Here is a 22,800-nt window from a genome sequence, read left to right on the forward strand (position 1 = left end):
AGTGGTTGATTTTAGTTGAATTTCTGGGTATCAGAAAGTAAAGAAATTCAAAAATATTTTTGATTTGATCAAAGTCTGTTTTGGTCTTTAGCTTTTTGAAAAGTATCATTCAAAGTAATAACATTTTCCCTTTCTAAATTTTTTAAAATTTTTTGAATGTCTTTTGTTTACCTAATACAAGTGCAGTTAACAGTATTTTAAACTAGGGAACTTTGCACTACAAGATTGTTCTGAGTCCTTGTGAAAATATTTCTGTTGATTTTTCATATAATGGAGTTTAGCTATTTAAATACTTTCATGAATTTATTCCCTAGCAACTGAATTTTGATGTTTCTTTATTTTTGGAAATTATGATAATTGATATTTAATGAGTTATATTAGTGTTTTTTCATGTCTAATTTCCCTAGATGTTTTTCCTCTTAAAATTTACATGCAACAGTTTCATGTATTTTGAGAATTTGAATAAAGAATCTTCATTTGTCCCTTTTCATTGGCTAAATCATGTTTATATTATTATTAATAAATGGGTTTTTGTTGAAGTTCAAAAGCTTAATAAAACCTTGTGATTGTCAATAATATTTTAATAAATCTTTGATAGTTGAACTGTACTGCAATAGCTTCTCCCAACCCAAGAATCTTTCATGATTTTCAAATAATTTGAGTATCTATTTTAGGGCTGATTTCAAATATTACTTGAATTTTAGTTTGGAAGCTTCTGATAACTCAATTTCTGCTAAAATTCATACTTTCTTTTTTTTTTTTTTTTTCGACAGGCAGAGTGGACAGTGAGAGAGAGAGAGACAGAGAGAAAGGTCTTCCTTTTTGCCGTTGGTTCACCCTCCAATGGCCACCGCGGCCGGTGCACCACGCTGATCTGCAGCCAGGAGCCAGATGCTTCTCCTGGTCTCCCATGCAGGTGCAGGGCCCAAGCACTTGGGCCATCCTCCACTGCACTCCCAGGCCACAGCAGAGAGCTGGCCTGGAAGAGGGGCAACCAGGACAGAATCTGGCGCCCTGACCGGGACTAGAACCCGGTGTGCCAGCGCCGCAGGTGGAGGATTAGACCATTGAGCCGTGGTGCCGGCCATACTTTCTTTTGAATTCTTAATTTTAAACTCCATTTATAATGTTAACTTTTGGGGACCGGCGCTGTGGCATAGCGGGTAGAGCCATTGCCTGCAGTGCCAGCATCCCAAACGGCTGCCGGTTCAAAACCCACCTGTTCCACTTCCGATCCAGCTCTCTGCTGTGGCCTGGGAAAGCCTGCCAAGTCCTTGGGCCCTGGTACACATATGGGAAGACCCAGAGGGAGCTTCTGGTGGCCAACTAGAGAGTGAACTAGCAGATGCAAGATATCTCTCTCTCTCTCTCTCTCTCCCCCCTTCTCTCTCTGTGTAATTCTCTCAAATAAATAAATCTATAAAAAATAAAATAAAAAACTTTTGTGTTTGGATTTCCCCTTTTTCTCTCCAAGTGGTTGTGTGCAGAATTCATGCAAATTTCATCTTGCTCTGAATAAGAGGAAACATCAAAAAATTAATGGGAGATGGTGATTTGGTCTAGCAGTGAAGACGTCCATATCCCGTATGGGAATGCCAGCTTGAAAGTCCCAGCTCTGGCTCCCAATTCCAGTTTCCTGATAATTCAGACACTGAGAGGCATCAGGTGAAGCCACAAGATTTGGAACCCTGGCATGTATGAGAGACATGGACTGAGTTCCTGGGTCCTGGTTTCAGCTTTACTTAGCTCCAGCTGTCATGGATGTTTGAGAAGTGAACGTGCAGATGGGAACTCTCTTTGTCTATGCCTGTCCGAAAAGCAAGTAAACAAAAAAATCACTTCATGGAAAAGGTTTATTATTAAAAAAAAAAAAAAGAAACTTTGCAATTTTGAATTTTTTGCATCAAGATAAAATTATCTTTTTTTTTTTTTTTTTTTTTTTTTTTTTTTTTTGACAGGCAGAGTTAGACAGAGAGAGAGAGAAAGGACTTCCTTACTTCCTTTTTCCATTGGTTCACGCCCCCAAGTGGCCGCTATGGCTGGCGCCTTGCAGCCAGCGTGCTGCACTAATCTGAAGCCAGGAGCCAGGTGCTTTTTCCTGGTCTCCCATGCGGGTGTAGGGGCCCAAGGATCTGGGCCATCTTCTACTGCCTTCCCAGGCCACAGCAGGGAGCTGGACTGGAAGAGGAGCAACCAGGACAGAATCTGGCACCCCAGCTGGAACTAGAACCTGGGGTGCTGGCGCCGCAGGCGGAGGATTAGCCTAGTGAGCCACGGGGCTAGCCAAACTTATCTTTATTTCTATTTTACCAAGAACTTTTGAAGTCCCCTCACATATATTTTAAAGTAATTTTACATTCTTTTGCTTTAAAATTTTTACAAAAATAATTTTAATAGATTCATGAATAATTCAAGTACATTGATTTCAGGACAATAAGGGCTAATATATGTATTATGTTTAAACCAGTGTTGGGCATAAATATGTCCAAAACAAAACAAAAAAAGCTCACAGTATTTTTTGTCATCTTGTGGATATTCCGTTTTTTTTCCTGTAACTTTTTCCCTTACTACATTTGCATCATATTCCATTGTATTGATTAAACCGTAGCTCCAGGGTATTTCACCCCTAAATACTTCTTAGTTTATCTAGAATTCATTTCTTGTTTTTAGTACTTTATTTTTCAAAATAAATTTTACAGAGAGTGACATGCACATGTACCCTAAGTGCATTATCTGATAAATTTTGACAAATATGGTCCATATCCTTAATGAGATATAGCCCATTATCAAAGCATTCTCTCCTTCTTAACACGTCAACTTCTGGGTCACTTCCCCAGAAATAATTCTGCTGTCTTTTATTCCTAACTACCTTTCTACTTTCCTTTTATCTTTCGTACACTGTTTTTTTAAGTATAAATTAGTTTTATGCAAAACATTTATCCAGCAGCATGTATGAAGATGCTCTGAACAGTTTGTGGAAAGATGAAATTAAAACTTTATTGTGACAAAAAGTTTTGAAATCCATGCATAGTTTTTTTAATATGCATTTTCCATAAGCCTTTTGAGGACCCTTACATTCATGCATTTAAAAAACTTTTTTCACCAATATAATCTTATTTATTAGGCAGAGTGGCATAGGAGAAAGAAGAGACAGAAGGAGAATGAGAATTTTCATTGGCGGGTTCTCTCCCTAAATATCGACATGGGCTGGGCTGGCCAGGTGAATGCTGTGACCCAGGAACTCTGTCCGAGTCTCCCACTTGGGTGGCAGAGGCCCAAGCACTCAGGCCATCTGCTGCTGCTTTTCCCAGGCACATTTGCAGGAAGCTGAGTAGGAAGCCATGCAGCTGGACTCGCCAGCACTCAGACATGGAATGTCAATGTGGGTGGTGTCTTACCCTAGTAGGTTATAACAGCCGCTCCATGAACCTTTTGAAGTCTTGCCATATACTTTTTGAAAGGTTTCTTTCAATCAACATAACACTTTGAAATTTATCCATATAGTGTGAATCAATAATCCATTCCTTTCCGTGACATAGTATTCCATTATATGGACATGACAGGAGCTTGCTTACACATTTTGTTCTGGATGCCCATCTGAGCTTTGGGCTGTAATGATAAAGCTGTGAGTCACATTTTTTTTTCTACAAGTCCTTTTTGGACATCTATTTCTGTTCCTCCTGAGTAAATACCCAGGATAGGCAAGATATATATTTCATTTTATGAGAAACTGCCAGATATTTTTTCAGAGTAATTGTACAATTTTTCCCTCCTATCAACGAAGTATGAGAATTTAAGTGTCTTCAGATACAAACTAACATTTGATTCTTGCAATTTTTAAAAATTTAATCATTTCACAGCCCACTACTCTCTGCTTCCAAAAAATGTGATTATTAAAATTTCTGATTTGTGTAAGTATGTGTGGTTATTTTTCTTGTACAGTTCAATAATTTTAATTTTGAAACAAATATATTTGCTAATACATTGAGCAATATATTATGAAGTTTAAAAATAAGAAGCTAAAATGATTTACGATTACTTGCCAATGTTGTACAAATTGTTACAGTACTTGTAGCTTGGAAAATACGTCAGCAACTATATTGTATGAAGATACAAAATATACTGACCTAAATCAATTGGAGTAATGACTATTTTGAGGACAATGTTAGATGATAGAAGAAATAACCAAAGTCTTTTTGAAGAAACTAAGAACAAAAAGATTTCTGTGAGATGTTTGAGTAAAATATTTTATACATTTTGATATGGAAAGCAATTTCTCAAAAGTGATATTACTTAATAAAATATTAGATTTTAGACATTATTGTTAAGCAATATAAATATTAAGATTAGGTAAGACTTTTTATCATTTATTCATTTAAAATTACCTTTCCATGTCTATTCATTTTGTAAGTTATACTTATTTAATCCCTTTAATAGTAACATCAACAATATAAAATTATTATATTAAGGAATAATTAAAAAATAAAAACATAGTATACATAGGTAATATCCTAGCATGACAATTTTTGAACTGAAAGTTGGGCTTAGAATTACATGACTTTACTGAAGTTATACAATGTATGCAAACTCTGTCTACATCCAGGACCACCTTGTTCCTTCTGAATAGCATTTAATCCATCTGTAGTACTTTATTTTATTAAGTAAGAATAATATATATATGCCATTTTAAATGATATTGACCTAACATTGATAAAACATTTTCTTTTAAAGTACAAATACCTTATTATGCATCTCATTTGTGCATAATGGAGTTAGCAACTTCCGGAATAGCATCATTTCAAATTTTTTATAAATACAGTTTGAGGATTGATGAGATATTTTCTGCCCTAAATAATTTTCTGTGCAAATGAGGCTATCCAAATTAGTTTAACTTCTCAAAGCCCAACTTTGGTATTATATGTTCCATCATGCAAATATGAACATTAATGCATTCTAAACAGATATGATTTTGTAAAAATTCATTAGCAAAGGACTGAAATAAAAGCATCAGAGGAGTTCTACTTATCACTAAGGTGGAAATATTATGATATTTATAGGTTGATACAAGCCATTTACCAGTTATGACCTAATCATTTCATATACATTGATGCCACTATTCAAATGAACAGCAAGACAGAGATAACTGTTGAACAGTTGTTACAGGTAATATTCCTTGTCAATCATAAAGTACATGACTGCACTCAATACTACTATATTTCTTCTATCTATCTCCCTTAACTAAAGACTTTCAAACCAAATAGCATTGCATTTGAATGGTATACATCTCAATGTTATTTTAGGTGTATGCACTGTCCATACAAATTACCATTTAAAAATATCATTATTGAATATGGGCAATGGAATTTTTAACATGACAATTGCAAAATCTAATAAAATTGTGATTACTGTAGAGAAAGAAAATGAGAGAGATTGGATTGTATTGACAAGTAGCAGGCATTGTGGTCAAATTGTTTCACACAGTACATCTTTTTCCAGAACTTTTATTATAAGCTAAGAAGTGCCGGAGAAATCTATACAAAAACAAACATAACTGTATATATTAGAATATATCTTTCCCCTAGCTGCTATTTTCCTCTATTAGTTGGTTAAATTATTACTAGTCTCACAAAATTATTGTAAGATTAACTTTTACAGCTGGCTTACTACCCATAGTGCCCGTTTTGTTCATATGATAATTATCTTTTAAATGTGTCTGCAGTGCCCTTACCACACTAATTAGATATTTAATAAACAATATTGGGCTACCCAAAATGGGATCTATTTTAAGCAGAGGCATTCAAGCAAAAGCAAACCTTTTCACTAAATAAGAGCAAAAATTGGGGCTGGTAATGTGGCACAGCAAGTGAAGATGCTGCCATATAGGAGCACTGGTTCAGGTCCCAGTTGTAACACTTCCAATCCTGCTCCCTGCAAATGAGCCTGGGAAAGCAGCAGAAGATGGCTCCAGTACTTGGTCCCCTGCCACCTATACAGGAGTCATGGATAGTGTTCCAGCTCCTGCCTTCAGCCTGGCCCAGCCCCAGTTGTTGCAGATGGGAGTTATCTCAGTCTGCCTTTCTAATGAAATCTTTATTTTAAAAATGATTTAATTTGAAATATATAGAGAGAATCTTCCATCAACTTTTTAACTCACAAAATGGCTGCAAAGGCTGGTGGGGGCAGGGCTAGGCCAAACCCGGGAGCTGGAGCTTCTTCTGGATCTCCTACATGGGTGGCAGGGGCTCAGATATTTATTCCATCTTCCACTGCTTTCCCAGGCACATTAGCAGGGAGCGGGATTGGAAGTGGAGCAGCTGGGACTGAAACCTGTACCTATATGGGGTGCCCTTGCAGCAGGCAGAGGCTTAACCTGTTATATCACACTGCCAGCCCAACACAATAAATCTTTTATAAAGGAAAACCTGCCTATGGTCACTGTGCGTGGATGGGGCTCAAGGTAAGCACTAATAAGCCTCAGGTCAGAACAAAAGCATGCATTTGCCAAGTTTTGTTGTCTGAAAAGACAAATGATTGTCCCTGAATATTAGCTTGTAGAGTTCGTATAACTTATTGCTGTGAAGTTAATAAGCAAAGTGTAAGAGGCTATCTCACATAACAATAATTGGCTTCAAATTTATAAGATAATGTAAAAAATTTAACAATGAGAAAATGTATGATCCAGTTCCCCTGCCCTGCTAATTCCAAGTGGCAGACTTCAGAAGAGCGGAACAGACAGGTGTGCCTTCAGATGGTCACATGAGCATCCACCTGCCAGATCTGCAGACTCCAAGTGGAACTTTAGGAACTGGGATTCGATGGTGGCAGATTGTGGAGACTTATATGTGGAGTTGGAAAATTATTGGAAACTCAGTCTCCCTTTTAAGATTTATAAGTCTTCATCATCATGTCCAGAGAAGAGACAAATAAGTATTAATAGTAGGTATATGACTTGCTTATATAAAATAAGCAAAATAGTATTTTGGTATTCTTTAAGGAGAGTAAATATGTTATATTTTTAAAAATTTAAAGGCTTTTCTGTTCTCATTTTCCCCATAACATCTTAAATCTATTAAGATGATTTGTTGGCATGTTGCTTTCTGCTAGAACCTATCAGTTCTGAGGCAATGGGTTACTAGATATAACTGTCTGAAAAGAACATTCTAAATGTGTACACCTATCTTTGTTCTCGTTATTTGAGTTTCCTAAGTGCCACATTGAAATTATCATCATAGCATGTACTAGAAGGAAAGTACGGCAAATGTACTATATATGCTATTCATGTCTATATCAAAGAGATTAAGTAGTAAAGCATATATCTTTTTTGGCTTTATTTCAGTGACTGGAAATGATGGTTTTTATATAATACTGAAAGGTGTAGCACGACTTCAGCCACAGTTTTGTAATAATTTGGTTGGAGGAAGGGACTCAGCAGTTGGTTACAAGCCTCAGACTTTCAGTAGCTTTGTGATCTTTGAAGACTTGAGAAGCTCTGAAATTGCTAAGCTGTGTTCATCTTTACGTGACTCTAAGGTAAGAAATGAATAATTACTTTTCCATAAGCTACAAGGTAGCATGGTTATAATTTTTTTTCTCTTTCAAATAGTGAGATCCAACTATCCAAATATCTGTAGGGTCCTGTTAAATTTTCGTTAAAAAATTAAATTGTGCTATTAATATTGAAGTTGAAATTTGATTATATTTCAACAGCATAATGCTTGATGGTAGAAGTGTGTGGTGTATTTGATAACTGAGACAATAGTAATGTGACAAGATCATTGAACGAGGAAGATATGACAGATTGAGATGAGGGAGAAGCAGCAAGTAATTTAAGTGGGAGAGACAGGGGATTGATCATGAAGGACCTTTGAAAGTAAGTGAAGCAAAAGCAATGCTAGGATAATGAATGTGTTGACTGTATCACAATCAAATTCTTACTTGAAGAACTTTTTGTGTTTATATGTAACATTTCAAGACTATCAGTCAAAAACACAAGTCTCTTCTTTTTTAAGATTGATTTATTTATGTGAAAGGCAAAGTTACAGAGAGGCAGAGAGAGAGAGAGAGAGTGCTCTTCCATCTGCTGGTTCACTCCCCAAATGGCCGCACTGGCCAGAGCTGGCCCAATTCAGAGCCAGGAGCTTCTTCCAAGTCTCACACGTGGGTGCAGGGGCCCAAGCACTTGGACCATCTTACACTGCTTTCCCAGTCCATAGCAGAGAGCTCGATCAGAAGTGGAGCAGTCGAGACTTGAACTGGCACCCATATGGTATGCCAGCACTGCAGGCCAGGACTTTAACCTGCTGTGCCACAGCACCAGCCCCCACAAGTATCTTTCTTGATCTCTGAAGACTCCAAGTGGGCTTAAGTTCTGATTTGATAAAAATTGTTACTAAAAAACCAGTTCTAGATTTAGGTGTCTCAAATTTTAACAGAAGAGGAATCGAACAAAACCCATTAAAGACATGTTTTGTTGTTTTGTTAGCATTTTGAGTTGAAGTCAAGGAAAACCTGTAACAGAACGAACATGGATACAATGAAAAAAAGTAAGCACAGGGATAAAAATGAGACAAGTCCATACACATCCACTGATGTTTATGTCACATGAATGAGTACTATCTATTCCTGGTTGGCTGCCTTTATCCTTGTGAATGGGAAAGAAGGTATTTAACCTTATTTACCATAGCAGTGGCCTTGTATCATGTGCCTAATTCCATTTTAATCTGCTCTGCAGAAATACAACTTTTGATACAGTAGCTATAATTAGGAATATGTCCTAGCTGGGTTTGTAGTAATAAAACTATCTTTTAGGTTCTGTTTTTTGTCCCTAAGGACTATCTTCATGAGGAAAATAGAGACTGGGTGGGGACTGCTAGCTCTGCATCTTGCATTAGGTCTTTGACAGCAGCACATTCTCTGTCCTTCCACTTGAGATGTGGTAATGTTTTTTATTTTCTACCCTGACCCAGGTCAGGGGTGAGGGATAGAAATAAGGAGACAGAGAGAAAGTTCACAGGCTTACTTTCTCTTCTTGACCATAATGGTTCTTATTACACAAGCCAGGCACTCAAGGTAAAACTTCTGCCAACCTCCAAGTAGCCATTCAAACAATAAATTTAGGGACAATAGGAAAGGCCATGGTTGTGACTAATGGACCTAATGAAACTACTGTGAACCAAACCAGGACCAAAACTCTGTTTTTCATGTGTTCTATATGTCCCTTCAAAGGAACAGATACTATGAGAGTTATTTTATGTACCAATGTCATAATGCCACTGTCTCAGATTTCAGGGCTGCATTTTTTTTCCCAATCAGGTATGTTGATAGTATTCTACGTAGGAAAAATAGATTTTTATTAAGCAATATAACTTAATAAAGTTCACATCTTTGACCTGAGAATGTTTTTATGGTTTCTATAGAAATTTACCTCATTAACTTTGAATATAAAACAGTAGACTTCACCAATTGCATATTATCTTTTGCAGATAGGCTGCTAATTGCCTTGATAATCCTTATAAAGTTAGTGTCTCAATGATAATGATAGTAACCCAGTCCCTACCCTCCAATTCTTATGAATATTGAGGTGATCATATATTATTCACATCTATTATTTTGAAAGATTTTTTTATTTTACTTGAAAGGCAGTGTTACGGAGAGGCAGAAGCAGAGAGAGAGAGAGAGAGAGAGAGGAGAGGAGAGGAGAGGAGAGAGGAGAGAGGAGAGAGGAGAGAGGAGAGAGAGAGAGAGAGAAGGACCTTCCATCCATTGCTTCACTCCACAAATGACAGCAATGGCTGGGGCTGCATTGATCTGAAGCCAAGAGGCAGGAGCTTCTTCCAGGTCTCCCACACAGATTCAGGGACCCAAGTACTTGGGCCATCTTTCACTGCTTTCCCAGTCCATAGCAGAAAGCTGGATCAGAAGTGCAGCAGCCGGGACTCAAACCAGTGCCCATATGGGATGCTGGCAGTGCAGGCGGCGGATTTACCCACTAAGCCACAGAGCCGGCCCCTATTTACATCTCTTAAAGATCTGGCCTCTGGTTTGGAATTTGTATAAATTGGTTTCCAAGTAGGCATCCAAATCAGTGCCCATCCTTGTGTGCACATGCACACGCACACAGTCACGAGCTCTGTTGTCTGACAACATTATGATGAAACCAGAGGACCCCTCATATGAGGCATTATGTATCAAAAGTCACAATGATTCTGTTAAAAACTAATTAAAAATTAAAATTAAAAATTCTTAAAAAACCTTCCTTGTCCCTCACACAGGAGACACAAGCAATAAGCAACTCTTGTTATACAAACAAGGGAGACAGGACATGAATAGGCAGGAGCTGGTTCTGACAATGAGGATGGTAGCACCAAGATAAAGGACAAGTTCACTGTGGCTTACAGTGGCCAGGAAAATGTCAGAATGAAGGAGCTTGTCTGTCTTTCAAAGACAGTTTGTAGATCAGTGTAAAAGAGAGACAATTTTGTTCTGAACCAAGGTGATTCCCTTTGCTCGTGTAAATTGGAAAGCCAGATGACAAAGCCACGGTATTTTGCTGAGAGAAGGTTTATTACAAGGCAGGCAAGCACAGAGTCTGGAACAATGCTCAAACCCGACTCCTTGAACAACTTTTACAAAGGATATTGATTGTAGGATGGAGATGGGGCATAGTAATGAATGCTCAACAAAGAAAGCAAAGTCCTGGCTTCCTCTGCTCTGGTGCAGGTCAGACATATGCCTCTTCTTGAATGGCATTATTGCATGTAGCAGTAAAAGAGCGAGAGAGTGGGAAGATTTGGCCCTAAACAAATGTCTAGCCAGTGGTGTGTGGTCTGTCCATTGTAGTCCTGTGGTTTTGACTTGTTTCAGTTGGCTTCATTCAGTGCTTGCGGAAAAAAAAATAGTTTATTACTTTGGGTACTGCCTTTTTTGTTTAACCCTGTAGCATACTATCCTGTTATTGTATGGGATTCCGCTAACTATTGTAGAGAATGAAGGAGTTGCTAGTTACTCCTGCACCCTCCCCACATTGTGGGGCCTTACATAGTGGCCCTGATAGCACCCCTTTTAACAGCACAGATTAGAGATTCAGACTCCGTTTTATAGCTCTGGAAACATGGGAAATTCAGATTTTACTCTTTAGGTTACACATCTGTAAACCCAGGCCAATAACACCCACCTGGTGAAGCACTGTTTGCTTTAAATAAGATTTATATAAGCCCTGAGAATAATGCCTAGAACATTGTGAAAGCTCTGTTTTTACCTGTAGTGGATGTTGATGATGTTTTTGTTTTTCATTCTATCTTTCTGTCAAATTTGCACCTTCAGGTTTTCACTATTTCTTGCCAGTGTAGTGTATCAACCTCCTAACCTGCATATAGCCTAATAAACCCTTAATTCATCTTTCTCATTATCACTAGAATGTCTTTTGTAGAAGTAACAAATGTATTCTGTGGCTCTCTTGCATAAAATATTTCAGTCATTTCTAGCCACAAGATAGAACTCTAATGCCTTTGCTTTGGATTTTGGGGCCCTTCATAAACGCGCTTAGCTCCCATTGTATGACTTTTGCTAGGTATGAAAATTTGCTTGTAGTTCACTGTAAGCTTATATTGCCTTCATGTCTTCTTTTCTTTTATTTGACAGAGTTATAGACAGTGTGTGTGTGTGTGTGTGTGTGTGTGTGTGAGAGAGAGAGAGAGAGAGAGAGAGAGGGATAGAGAGAAAGGTCTTCCTTCCATTGGTTCACTCCCCAAATGGCTGCTACGACCAGCACTGCACCGATCCAAAGCCAGGAGCCAGCTGCTTCTTCCTGGTCTCCCATGCGGGTGCAGGGGTCCAAGCACTTGTTGCCTTCATGTCTTTACATATTTTGTTCTCTGTACCTGGATTGAGATGCTTCCTTGGGGTGTCTTAGCAGTCTGTTGTGCATTCTTCACTAACCAAGCCCCATTTCCTCTGTGAAGACTTTCACTTTTCCCTGATACACCTTGCACTTGCTCCTAGATGGTGTTGTTAGTTTTAGTTTTCATTCAACAGTAAACTCACTGAAGTCAGTCCATGTATTACTCCTCCTTTCAATCTGTCTTTGTGTAGTGACTGGTGTAGTTACACAGGTCAGTTAAAATAAAGGTTTGCATGAGGTGATACAGAATGAAGAAGTACATAAATGAAAATAGACCAGAGAGGGAAACAATAGAATGAGGAGAAAAGTGTTAGGACAGCAAGGGAAATGTTTGACCCATTGTCCTGAGAAGGCGCTTACAGGTCACTTTGGAAGTCTCAAGCACATTTGAAGTTTGGCTTTAAATTTAGCTGCAAGAATTCATCTATATCGAGAACACAGTAACTATATTAGCTATTTGAAAAAAAATCACTGGCTTCATGAATTTCAGCAAGAGGAATCTGGCAACTATGTCAGACTCCAGTTTCTTTTAATTACTGTTATTCTCAGGGAATTCATTGCCCTGTCCACAGAAACGTTCCTTCACAATATTTTGAGCAAATTCATTATCTTCATATCAGATCTGCCGGGCTTCCCTGCATAGATATTTTGCTATGTGTCAGTGGATGTGATCTTTCTATTCATTTTTTTCTGTCTTCAAAGAGTGCTTTAATAACATTTACATTTAAACTAACATAACAAACACATACTTGATATCCAAAAATCATAGAAAATCAGGATTTCTAGGTTAAAAATTATGCTTTTGCTGCTATTCTACTAAGAATCTAGCTGAAAATTGTATTCCAAGGGATAATTGATCAAATTTTTAGTTCCATTAATTGTTTGCTGAATATAAAAAGGAAAAGGCCGGCCGGCACCACAGCTCAATAGGCTAATCCTCCGCCTTGCAGCGCCAGCACACTGGGTTCTAGTCCCGGTCGGGGCTCCGGATTCTGTCCCGGTTGCCCCTCTTCCAGGCCAGCTCTCTGCGGTGGCCAGGGAGTGCAGTGGAGGATGGCCTAAGTGCTTGGGCCCTGCACCCCATAGGAGACCAGGATAAGCACCTGGCTCCTGCCATCCGATCAGTGTGGTGTGCCGGCCGCAGCGCGCCGGCCACGGTAGCCATTGGAAGGTGAACCAACGGCAAAGGAAGACCTTTCTGTCTGTCTCTCTCTCTCACTCTCCACTCTGCCTGTCAAAAAAAAAAAAAAAAATGAAAAGGCCACATTTAAAATATTTACCATCTTTTTAAAAACAGTGGAGCAAAAAGTACAAAGGTCATTTTGGCTTCTATGGGTAGAGTGGAGAGGATTTGGATAAAGTAGCACAGGAGGGAAAGTGGTGAAATTTTGGTAATCATGCACAAGAAATACATTGGCTTCTTGAACATGTTTTTTCAGCAAAGATGTATTGCCTGTGGATTTAGGACATATATTGGATGTAAAATTGATAGAAATTGCTTGTTGCAGATTGGATATAAGGAAGAAAGAGAGAATCTGATGATTTCTAGAATTTTGGACAGAGCACATTGGTAGATGCCATTATGACTTACAGGGATTCAGATAGCTGAAGATTTGGAAGGCAAAATTTGGAATTCTAATTTGGCCATGTTAGGTTTGAGGTTTTCAGATGCCAATTCTGTGACTAGGTGAACAAGTTGGCAGTTTTGAATCTGAGTCTAGAATGTAGAAGTATGGTGTTGACTAAGAGTCATAGGCACATCATTGCCTGTTTTTGAGAATGGTTCTGTTATTAAGCAATAACTATGTTGTTTGGAAAACGAACCAATGAAAAAGTGCCCCATATTTATCACATCCGGATTTCTTTATTTGGATTACTACAGTAACTCCTTACTTGCTTCTAATTTGTAGTATATGGCCATATTTCTTTCCAAAAATTATTGTAAGATTTTTACATCATTCCCTTTGGTTTTAAACATACATTGCAATTTTCTTAGTTTAGCAGACAAAATGCATCCTTGTTTATGATCTGCATGCTATGCCTTTCCAATCCTCTCCTCTTACTGGTTTGTGAGTGTATCTTATTCTAGGCACAGTAACCTGCATTCCAACTATAGTAAACTGTAAGCATATCCTTCTTCTTTGTGTGATTATGATTATTTCTACTTGTCCCAACAAAAACAAACTCAACAAAAATGACCCTCAAGAGAACTTTGCTGAAATCTCATTCTGAGATAGGTGCAAATGTTTGATGCAGCAGTTAAGATGTCTCTTGGGATGCCCATATCCCATATCAGGGTGCCTGGGTTTGAGTCCCCACTCTACTTCCCATACAGATTCTTCCTAATGAGCTCCCTGGGAGGCAGCAAGTATGATTCAAGTCCCTGCAACCCATGTGGAAAACCCATACTAATTCTTGATTCCAAATTCAGCCTGACTCAGCTATGGTTGTTTTGGGCATTTGGAGAGTCAACCAGTGGATTGAGGATCTCTCATTCTCTCTCACATTTAGAAATATTACTTAAAAAAATCAGTCTCAGATAAATGTAACTCCATAACCCTATATTTATGTGTATCACAACATTTTGTAAATGATTTAATTCAAGTTAACTATATATAAAAATATGTATATATGTAAATATATATATATATATATTAGGCACCATTCAAGACACTTTTTATAAATTGTGTCATTTAGTCTTTACTGAGATCTTCGAGATTAAGGGAAAATATCTGAAACTTTGGCCTTATTTTCAAAGCACTGGCACTCTAGGGAAGCTTTTGTGAAACTTCAGTTAATTCTTCTTACACTAAAACTTAAATGTATGCAAGGTGAAATGAGAATTCCTATATGAGAAGGAAAGAAATGAGCCTTGAAATTAGTATTTCAGTGGCCAGTAAAGAACATTCTAGACTAAAGAGGGATATAGCTAGCTATAGATCTATCTATCTATCTATCTATCTATCTATAGAGAGCTAAGGAGGTAGTAATGCAAGTAACAGCTTGGGAGGCAAGGATATTCCAAATTTTAAAAGACCACATTTATAAGATTTAATAGTTAAGAATGTAATGTACAGACCCTGGAATATAATTGAAGGTTTTTATGATGAAGAGTGACACAAAAAAATGTGTGCTTTAAAAAGCTAACTCTTCTTGGGTGTGAATTATGGATCTCACATGAAAGAGGCTTAAGATAGGAACAATAAAAGAAATTATAGGAATGATCTATGATGAAGGTAATAATTCCCTTATTTAGGGAAACGGTCAGGCAAAAGTCAAAGGAAGTCAAAGATTCAAAAAAATACTCCATGCTATGAGATATTCAAATAGCATTGAGATATGAATATGTGTCTGAAATGTTTTATAGATTTTTAATAACATTTTCTAGGAATTTCAACCAAGCAAATTCTTTGTAATGTACCCAGAATCTAAGTAGTAATATTAGAAAAACTTTAAAAATCTTGTGATTTTTTACTTATTACCTACTTATTAGATAAGTAGATGCTAATGTTTCCATATAAATTAATGTCATGTACCATTGAATTTGAAAATTAGATTTAAACCCATTTTGTACATATTTAAATGAAAATAGTAATATGGGAGGTATAAAATAGATCTAAATATGTCTTTAATAGTCATAACTATAAAATAGTTTTTATTTTAAAATTTCTGGTGTTTTATGTCTGTATGTGGGTGTGTAGTCAGTTGTTGATATAAAATTTTTTATATATATATATATATATTTTGGACAGGCAGAGTTAGACAGTGAGAGAGAGAGAGAGAGAAAGGTCTTCCTTTTTCCATTGGTTCACCTGCCAAATGGCTGTCATGGCCTGCACGCTGCGGCTGGCCCGCTGCGCCAATATGAAGCAAACTATGCAACAGATAAAGGGTTAATAACCAGAATCTACAAAGAGATCAAGAAACTCCACAACAACAAAGCAAACAACCCACTCAAGAGATGGGCCAAGGACCTAAATAGGCATTTTTCAAAAGAGGAAATTCAAATGGCCAACAAACACATGAAAAAATGTTCAGGATCACTAGCAATCAGGGAAATGCAAATCAAAACCACAATGAAGTTTCACCTCACCCGGTTAGAATGGCTCATATACCAACAACAGATGCTGGCGAGGATGTGGGGAAAAAGGGACACTAACCCACTGTTGGTGGGAATGCAGGCTGGGAAAGCCACTATAGAAGTCAGTCAGGATCCTATATTTTAATAGTTTTTCTTATTTTCCCTACTTCTAAAGAAAGCAAACATGGCTAGAGTTCAAGAAAGTCCTTATTGATTTATGCCCTAGTATATTTCTGTAAGAAATGTGAAATTCACTTTTACAATATCATTTGAATTTTACTTCTGAAAACATTGCAAATATTAGGCACTTAAAAATGGAAGTATAATGAGCATATTATGAAATTCTCAGATCTTAAGTATATATATTAATCATTTTTTACAAATGAACCCAACACGCAATGTCCCATATCAATATAAAATCCCTTATATGACCAAGTATATCCCATTGACTCTGTTTGGGCTACTATAACAAAATTACCATAAACTGACATGCTTTATTAATAATACAAATTTATTTCTCACAGTTGTGGATCTGGAAATTTGAGACCAATGTGTTGACACATTTAGTATCTGGTAAAGGGCCTACCTCCTGGTTCATAGATAATGCCTTTCTACTATATCCCTATGGCATACAAGAGGAAACCAACACCTTTGAGCCAATTGAAAAATACATAAGTTCTAATCAGGGGAGAGTTACCCACTTGATTTAATCACACCTGGAGACCCTACTTCCTAATATTATCACGTTGGGGGTTAGGATCACAGCTTATGAATTCTGTTTAGATGAAATATTCACTTAGTTGCATTCTCCGGAAGCTTCATCCCATCTGATTTTTATTAGTATTTTTCTATTGCTATAATTTCATCCAGATGGAAATCCACATAAGTATTTTTCCTTTGACTTCTTTTACTAGGTATTATATTTGTGAAGGACAAGCATATTCATTGTGTTGAATATATTGGTAGTTGTTGCACTTATTTACTGAGAAATATCTAATTATATGAATATACTACAACTTACTCATCTATTAAACTGTTTGTAGACATCCGGGTAGTCTCTAAAAGAGAACTTCCATTTATAAGGCTTTCTGTGGCAGATGACTTTATTTCACTTGAAAAGATATTAGGAATAGTTGAGTCATAGATGAGATGTCTATTTAACACTCTGTAGAGTTGTCAAACAATTGTTCATATATGTTGTAACATAAACTATAAGTTGGGGACTGGCACCGTGGCTCACTTGGTTAATCCTCCACCTGTAGAGCTGGCATCCCATATGGGCGCCGGATCTAGTCCAGGTTGCTCCTCTTCCAGTCCAGCTCTCTGCTGTGGCCCTGGAGGGCAGTGGAGGAGGGCCCAAGTTCTTGGACCCCTACATCCACATGGGAGACCAGGAGGAAGCTCCTGACTCCTGGCTTCGGATTGACGTAGGTCCAGCCATAGCGGCCATTTGGGGGGTGAACCAACAGAAGGAAGACCTTTCTCTCTCTCTCTCTCTCACTGTCTAACTCTATCTGTCAAAAAAAAAAAAACACATAAACTATCAGTTGTAAAAAATTATTAAATATAGAATGAACATTTTTGTTTATATCGCCAAATGATTAATAATAGTATATGAAATATTGATTACATAAGTGTCTTTAGTTCTTAGAAAATGTGTATTATGAAAAAAGTATACATAGATTTCAAAAATTTTTGGAACCCAAATAAGCATCTTTTAAAATCATTGTCTCATAAATTTTGAATTTCCTTTGTGCTGGATGAGACCATGAAGTAACAAAAGTTCATACTCCAGTCACAAGCCTGATGATAATAACAATAATAAAGAAGATGATGAGTAATAGCAATGACTAATATTTAATGAATATCTACTATGTTCTTGCAAAACTTGAGTAAAGTAAGACTTTTTTTAATAGAGTATCCAGGTCATCCTGAAACTAAGACTGGAACCACTTGTCCAAGGTAACATAGCTAGTACAGGTTGAATTAGAATGAAGTAGAATAGAGTTTTGTTGATTTTAAAGGCCATACTATTAATCACAGAAGGCCAGACAGGAATTATAAATTGCAATTTGTAGAAATGATGCTTTTGTGCCTGTGTTGCCAAGGCTGTAAATGCTGCTTTTAAAGATCGTGTTAAAGGTAAAGTAAAATGATTCTCATTCATGTAAGTATACTCACTGATCTCAGATGCTGGTGTCATTTAGCTTGTAGGAAAACAGAAAGAAATGTCTTTGTGAAGAATACTCACCCTCAGTAGACACTTTAGTATTGGGTATTTAATGGTATCTTTGTAAGGCAATGATATAAACCAGTGAGGTGGCTAGGGTAGACATGCTAAGTTGAATAGAGATACTTAACTACAGTTTTTTTTTTTTCCCTTTGCTTTTACCACTGTCCATGCATGTGGCAGTCACACTTTCATCTGTAAAGCAGAAATGTAACTTAATTTTTGAGGCCAACTTTTTAAAAGCAAGATTTACTTTTTTTGATTACTTACTGATTGTGCTTCCTTGGATAGGTAACTAAATCTCTTTAAGGCTTAGTTACTTCATCAGAATGGCAATGACAATAGCACTTAGCTAGAGACATGTTTAGAAGATAAAGTCAGAAAGGGCAGCCCTGTTTCTGGCATAGGGCATAGGTTTATTAAACATTATTGCATTAATATTGTTATTGAATAAAATTAACAAAACATTATTAACAACATTTCTACATGGCTACGGATGGTACCTAGACTAATGCCGGGGCTTCTAATCTGGTGTGCATCACCGTGGTATCCTAAGGCTCTGAAACATTTCCACCTAAGCAAGTTGTACTTGAAAGATATTATCCTAGGCATCACACATGCATTTGATTTTCTTCAGCAGGGAGTTCAATCAATGCTTAAGGCATTAATTATTTTAATTTTCTTGCCAATTGATAGCCTAAACTCTTGTGTGAGTACATTGTCAAGTGTTTGAGAGGAGAAGCTTATCTATAATATGAATTTTAAATCTTTTTCTCTCCTTCTCCATATTGTCACATGACTCATGCATCCTGTGCTCCTCAATCTATTGAGTCAGGGTCAGAGGATGCTGCAATTCACTTTACTAATCAATAGGTTATATCTTGTTTTTCATTCACATTGATTAGGTCATGAGGCAGTTTAGCTTTCCTATTAGAGTATCTGGATAATTGATGATCCATGAACCTCTTTTTCAGACCTTGTTTTACATGGTTATTGTGTATAGTCATCAGTGCTAATGTGTTCTTTCTAGTCACAATTTAGTTTTGCTGAAGCCATCTAGCTTTGTCACAATTCCTAAAATCTTATTGAACTAATTGACACTGAAAACTGTCATATCACTATTTTGTAGCTACTTACATGCTTAGCAAAATTTATAGAATATCCATATAGATCCACATCAAGAAAGAATTATAATCCAATTACTGAGAGAAGGTAAAGAGTGAGTCAATTATCAAATGCAAGGTGAAACAATAATAAAAGTGATTATATAAGGACATGGGACTTAGGCTAAGAAAAATTTTAAGCTTAACTCCTTGTTCTACTTCTTACTAGTCATTTGACCTTGAATATGTTTCTTAATTTTTTTACTATTTCTTTTGAAAATTTTATTTTATTTATTTGAAAGTTGGAAAGACAGGAGGGGGAGAGAAAGAGGGAGAGACAGAAGGAGATGGAGAAAGAAAGAGAGAGGAAGGTAGGGAGGAGGGAGGAGAGAGAAAAATCTTTTATTTGCTAGGGTCCCAACTGTTAGGGCTGGTCTAGACTAAAGCCAGGAGCCTTGAACTCCGTCCAGGTCTCCCAGTGGCCCAATTATTGGGATGTATTCTACTGCATTTCCAGGCACTTTAGCAGGGAGCTGGATCTGAAGGGGAACAGTTGGGACTCTAACCAGCACTCTTATAAAGGATTCTGGCCTTGCAGGTGGCAGCCTAGGCTGCTGTACCATGTCTACTCTAGCCTTAAATTTCTAAAGTTTCATTTCCTTATCTGTAAGATAGATGTAGTAGTAGTAATATTGCAAATAATATTCCATTGATAGAGCTGTTTTAAAAATTGAATAAAATGATACATGAAAGTGATTACCAAAAATAAGGACTCTAGTTTGTTCATCGTGATGCAGGGTGTTAAACCACTGTGTGGGATGGCTGTGTCCGATGTTGGAGTACGGGTTGGAGTCCTCTTGACTTCACTTCCAATCCAGATCTCTGCTAATGTGCAATAGATGATTACTCAAGTGCTTGAGTCCTTACTAGGTATGTGGGAGACCCAGTAGTTCTTGGCTCTGAATACACTAATGAAAGATCTCTCCCTCCCTCTCTCACTTTCTCCCTCCTTTTTCCGTGGTCACTTCGATTTTCAAATGAACAAATAAATCTTTGTGAAAAAATCAGCACTCTACAGAAGTGAGCCCTTACCCAGGAGGATGAGATGTTTGTGTCCCACAAAAGAATTCATGGATTTGATTCCTAGCCATGGCTACTGACTCCAACTTCCTGCTACTGCAGAGCCCGAGAGTCAGCGGTGGTGGATCAAATAATTGGATACCAGCCCTACACATGTGAGACGTAGATTATGTTCTTGGCTCCAGCTTTGACCCTGACCTATCCCTGGCCATGGTGAGCATCTGGGGAATGAACCAGAAGATTATAGATGATTCTCTGTTTATTTCTCTCTGCCCATGCACCCATCACATTAAATAAATTTTAAAAAGTAAAAATAAACTCTATGTTATATTTTGATCCCTACACATTAGTAATGAATATAAATTATCAAGTAAACTTTATAGTAGCAATGGATAATTGACTTCAAAGGCAATGCAGTCAGTATATCCAGAAAAGTCATTTCACAATATTCAGCATCCTTTTATGATAAAAACTCAGAAAATGAGGTATCAAAAGAATATACTTTAATACAATAAAGGCCATAGCTAACATTATACTTAATGATGAAAAGTAGAAAATTTTCTTCTAAAATTTGGAACAAGACAAGGATGCCCCCTTTTGCAACTACCAGTCAAAGTAGTTGTACAAAAGTAAGAAATGAAAATAATTCAAATAAAGGAAGACATCATAATTTTATATGGATGAAATCAAGAGTATATCAAAAATTTTAGAATTAATAAACAAGTTCAGTATTTCATATAGAAAATCAACTTAACAAAAATGAATAGCAATTCTCTACCCTAAAAATAAATTATCTAAAAAATTCCATAAATAATAGCTACAAAAATGCATTTTAGCAACAAAGATAAGACTCACACACTGAAAACTACAAAACAATGATGAAAAGATATTTTCCATTAAGTGGAAAATATTCTTTTTTTAAAATTTTTTGACAGGCAGAGTTAGACAGTGAGAGAGACAGAGAGTTATAAACAGTGAAAGAGAGACAGAGAGAAAGGTCTTCCTTCTGTTGGTTCACTCCCCTAATGGCCGCTACGGCCGGCGCTGTGCTGATCCGATGCCAGGAGCCAGGTGCTTCCTCCTGGTCTCCCATGCAGGTGCAGGGCCCAGGCACTTGGGCCATCCTCCACTGCACTCCCGGGCCACAGCAGAGAGCTGGACTGGAAGAGGAGCAACCGGGACTAGAACCCGGGGTGCCAGTGCCGCAGGCAGAGGATTAACCAAGTGAACCACAGCACTGGCCGAAAAATATTATTTTTTTCATGAACTCACAGAATTAACATTTTCAAAAGTCCGTACTACCTGAAGTGCCTTGCAGCTTAATATAATTCCTATCAAAGATTTAATGACATTTACTTAATAAAAAAAATCTTAAATTCATGTTGGACCATAAAGACCCTGAAGAGCCAAAGAAACCTTAAGAATAAAGAGCAAAGCTGGAAGTATCACACTGCCTGATTTCAGAATATAATATGAAGTTGTAGTAATCAAAAGAGCACATTAGTGATATAAAAACGTCTCATAGATCAATGGAACAAAATAGCCAAGAAATGAATCCATTCACTTACCATCAATTGATTCTCAATAAAGGTGTCAAGAACACACAGTGGGGAAAGGATAGTCTCTGTAACATTACTAGGAAAAGTGGATATCTACATATAAAAGAATGAATCAGATTGTTATCTGATACCATATATAGACATAAATCCAAAATGTATTAAAAACTGACATGTAAGACATGAAATAATAAAATTGTAAGAAGTTGTGGTGGACATGTGGTACAGTGGGTTAAGCTGCTGCTTAAGATTCCCACACTGGGGCTGGCGCCGTGGCTCACTTGGCTAATCCTCCGCCTGTGGCGCCGGCACTCCGGGTTCTAGTTCCGGTTGGGGCACCGGTTCTGTCCCGGTTGCTCCTTTTCCAGTCCAGCTCTCTGCTGTGGCCCAGGAATGTAGAGGAGGATGGCCCAAGTCCTTGGGCCCTGTACCCGCATGGGAGACCAGGAGGAAGTGCCTGGCTCCTGGCTTTGGATCGGTGCAGTGTGTCGGCCATAGCAGCCACTTGGGGGGTTAACCAACGGAAAAAGGAAGACCTTTCTCTCTCTCTCTCTCTCTCTCACTGTCTAACTCTGCCTGTCAAAAAAAAAAAAAAAAAGACTCCCACATTGGACTGCTATTTTGAGTTCTGGCTTCTCAGCTTCTAATCTAGCTTCCTGCTAAAGTGCATACTGAAAGGCAGCAGATAATAGCTCAAGTGCTTCAGCCCCTGCACCCCACGTGGGGATCACGTTGGAGTTCTAGGCTCCTGGCTTTAGCCTGGCCCAGTCCTGGCTATTGTAGGCCTTTGGGGAGTAAAAAAGTATATGAAAGATATGACACGTATGGCTATAGTAGAAAATTCATAGGAT

General features: G+C 37.6%; 1 protein-coding gene across 1 annotated transcript in view; it reads left to right on the forward strand.

The window, feature by feature from the left end:
• Window positions 1-22,800, forward strand: part of CNBD1 (cyclic nucleotide binding domain containing 1) — a 506,061-nt gene that overhangs the window by 289,430 nt on the left and 193,831 nt on the right. Inside the window, exon 6 of the mRNA XM_070075280.2 lies at window positions 7,337-7,530. Coding sequence (XP_069931381.2) covers window positions 7,337-7,530 — 194 coding nt within the window. The remainder of the gene's footprint in view (window positions 1-7,336; window positions 7,531-22,800) is intronic.

Source organism: Oryctolagus cuniculus, chromosome 6 (genome assembly GCF_051225735.1).
Source record: "Oryctolagus cuniculus isolate XC-2025 breed Fujian yellow rabbit chromosome 6, ASM5122573v1, whole genome shotgun sequence".
Classification (NCBI taxonomy): domain Eukaryota; kingdom Metazoa; phylum Chordata; class Mammalia; order Lagomorpha; family Leporidae; genus Oryctolagus; species Oryctolagus cuniculus.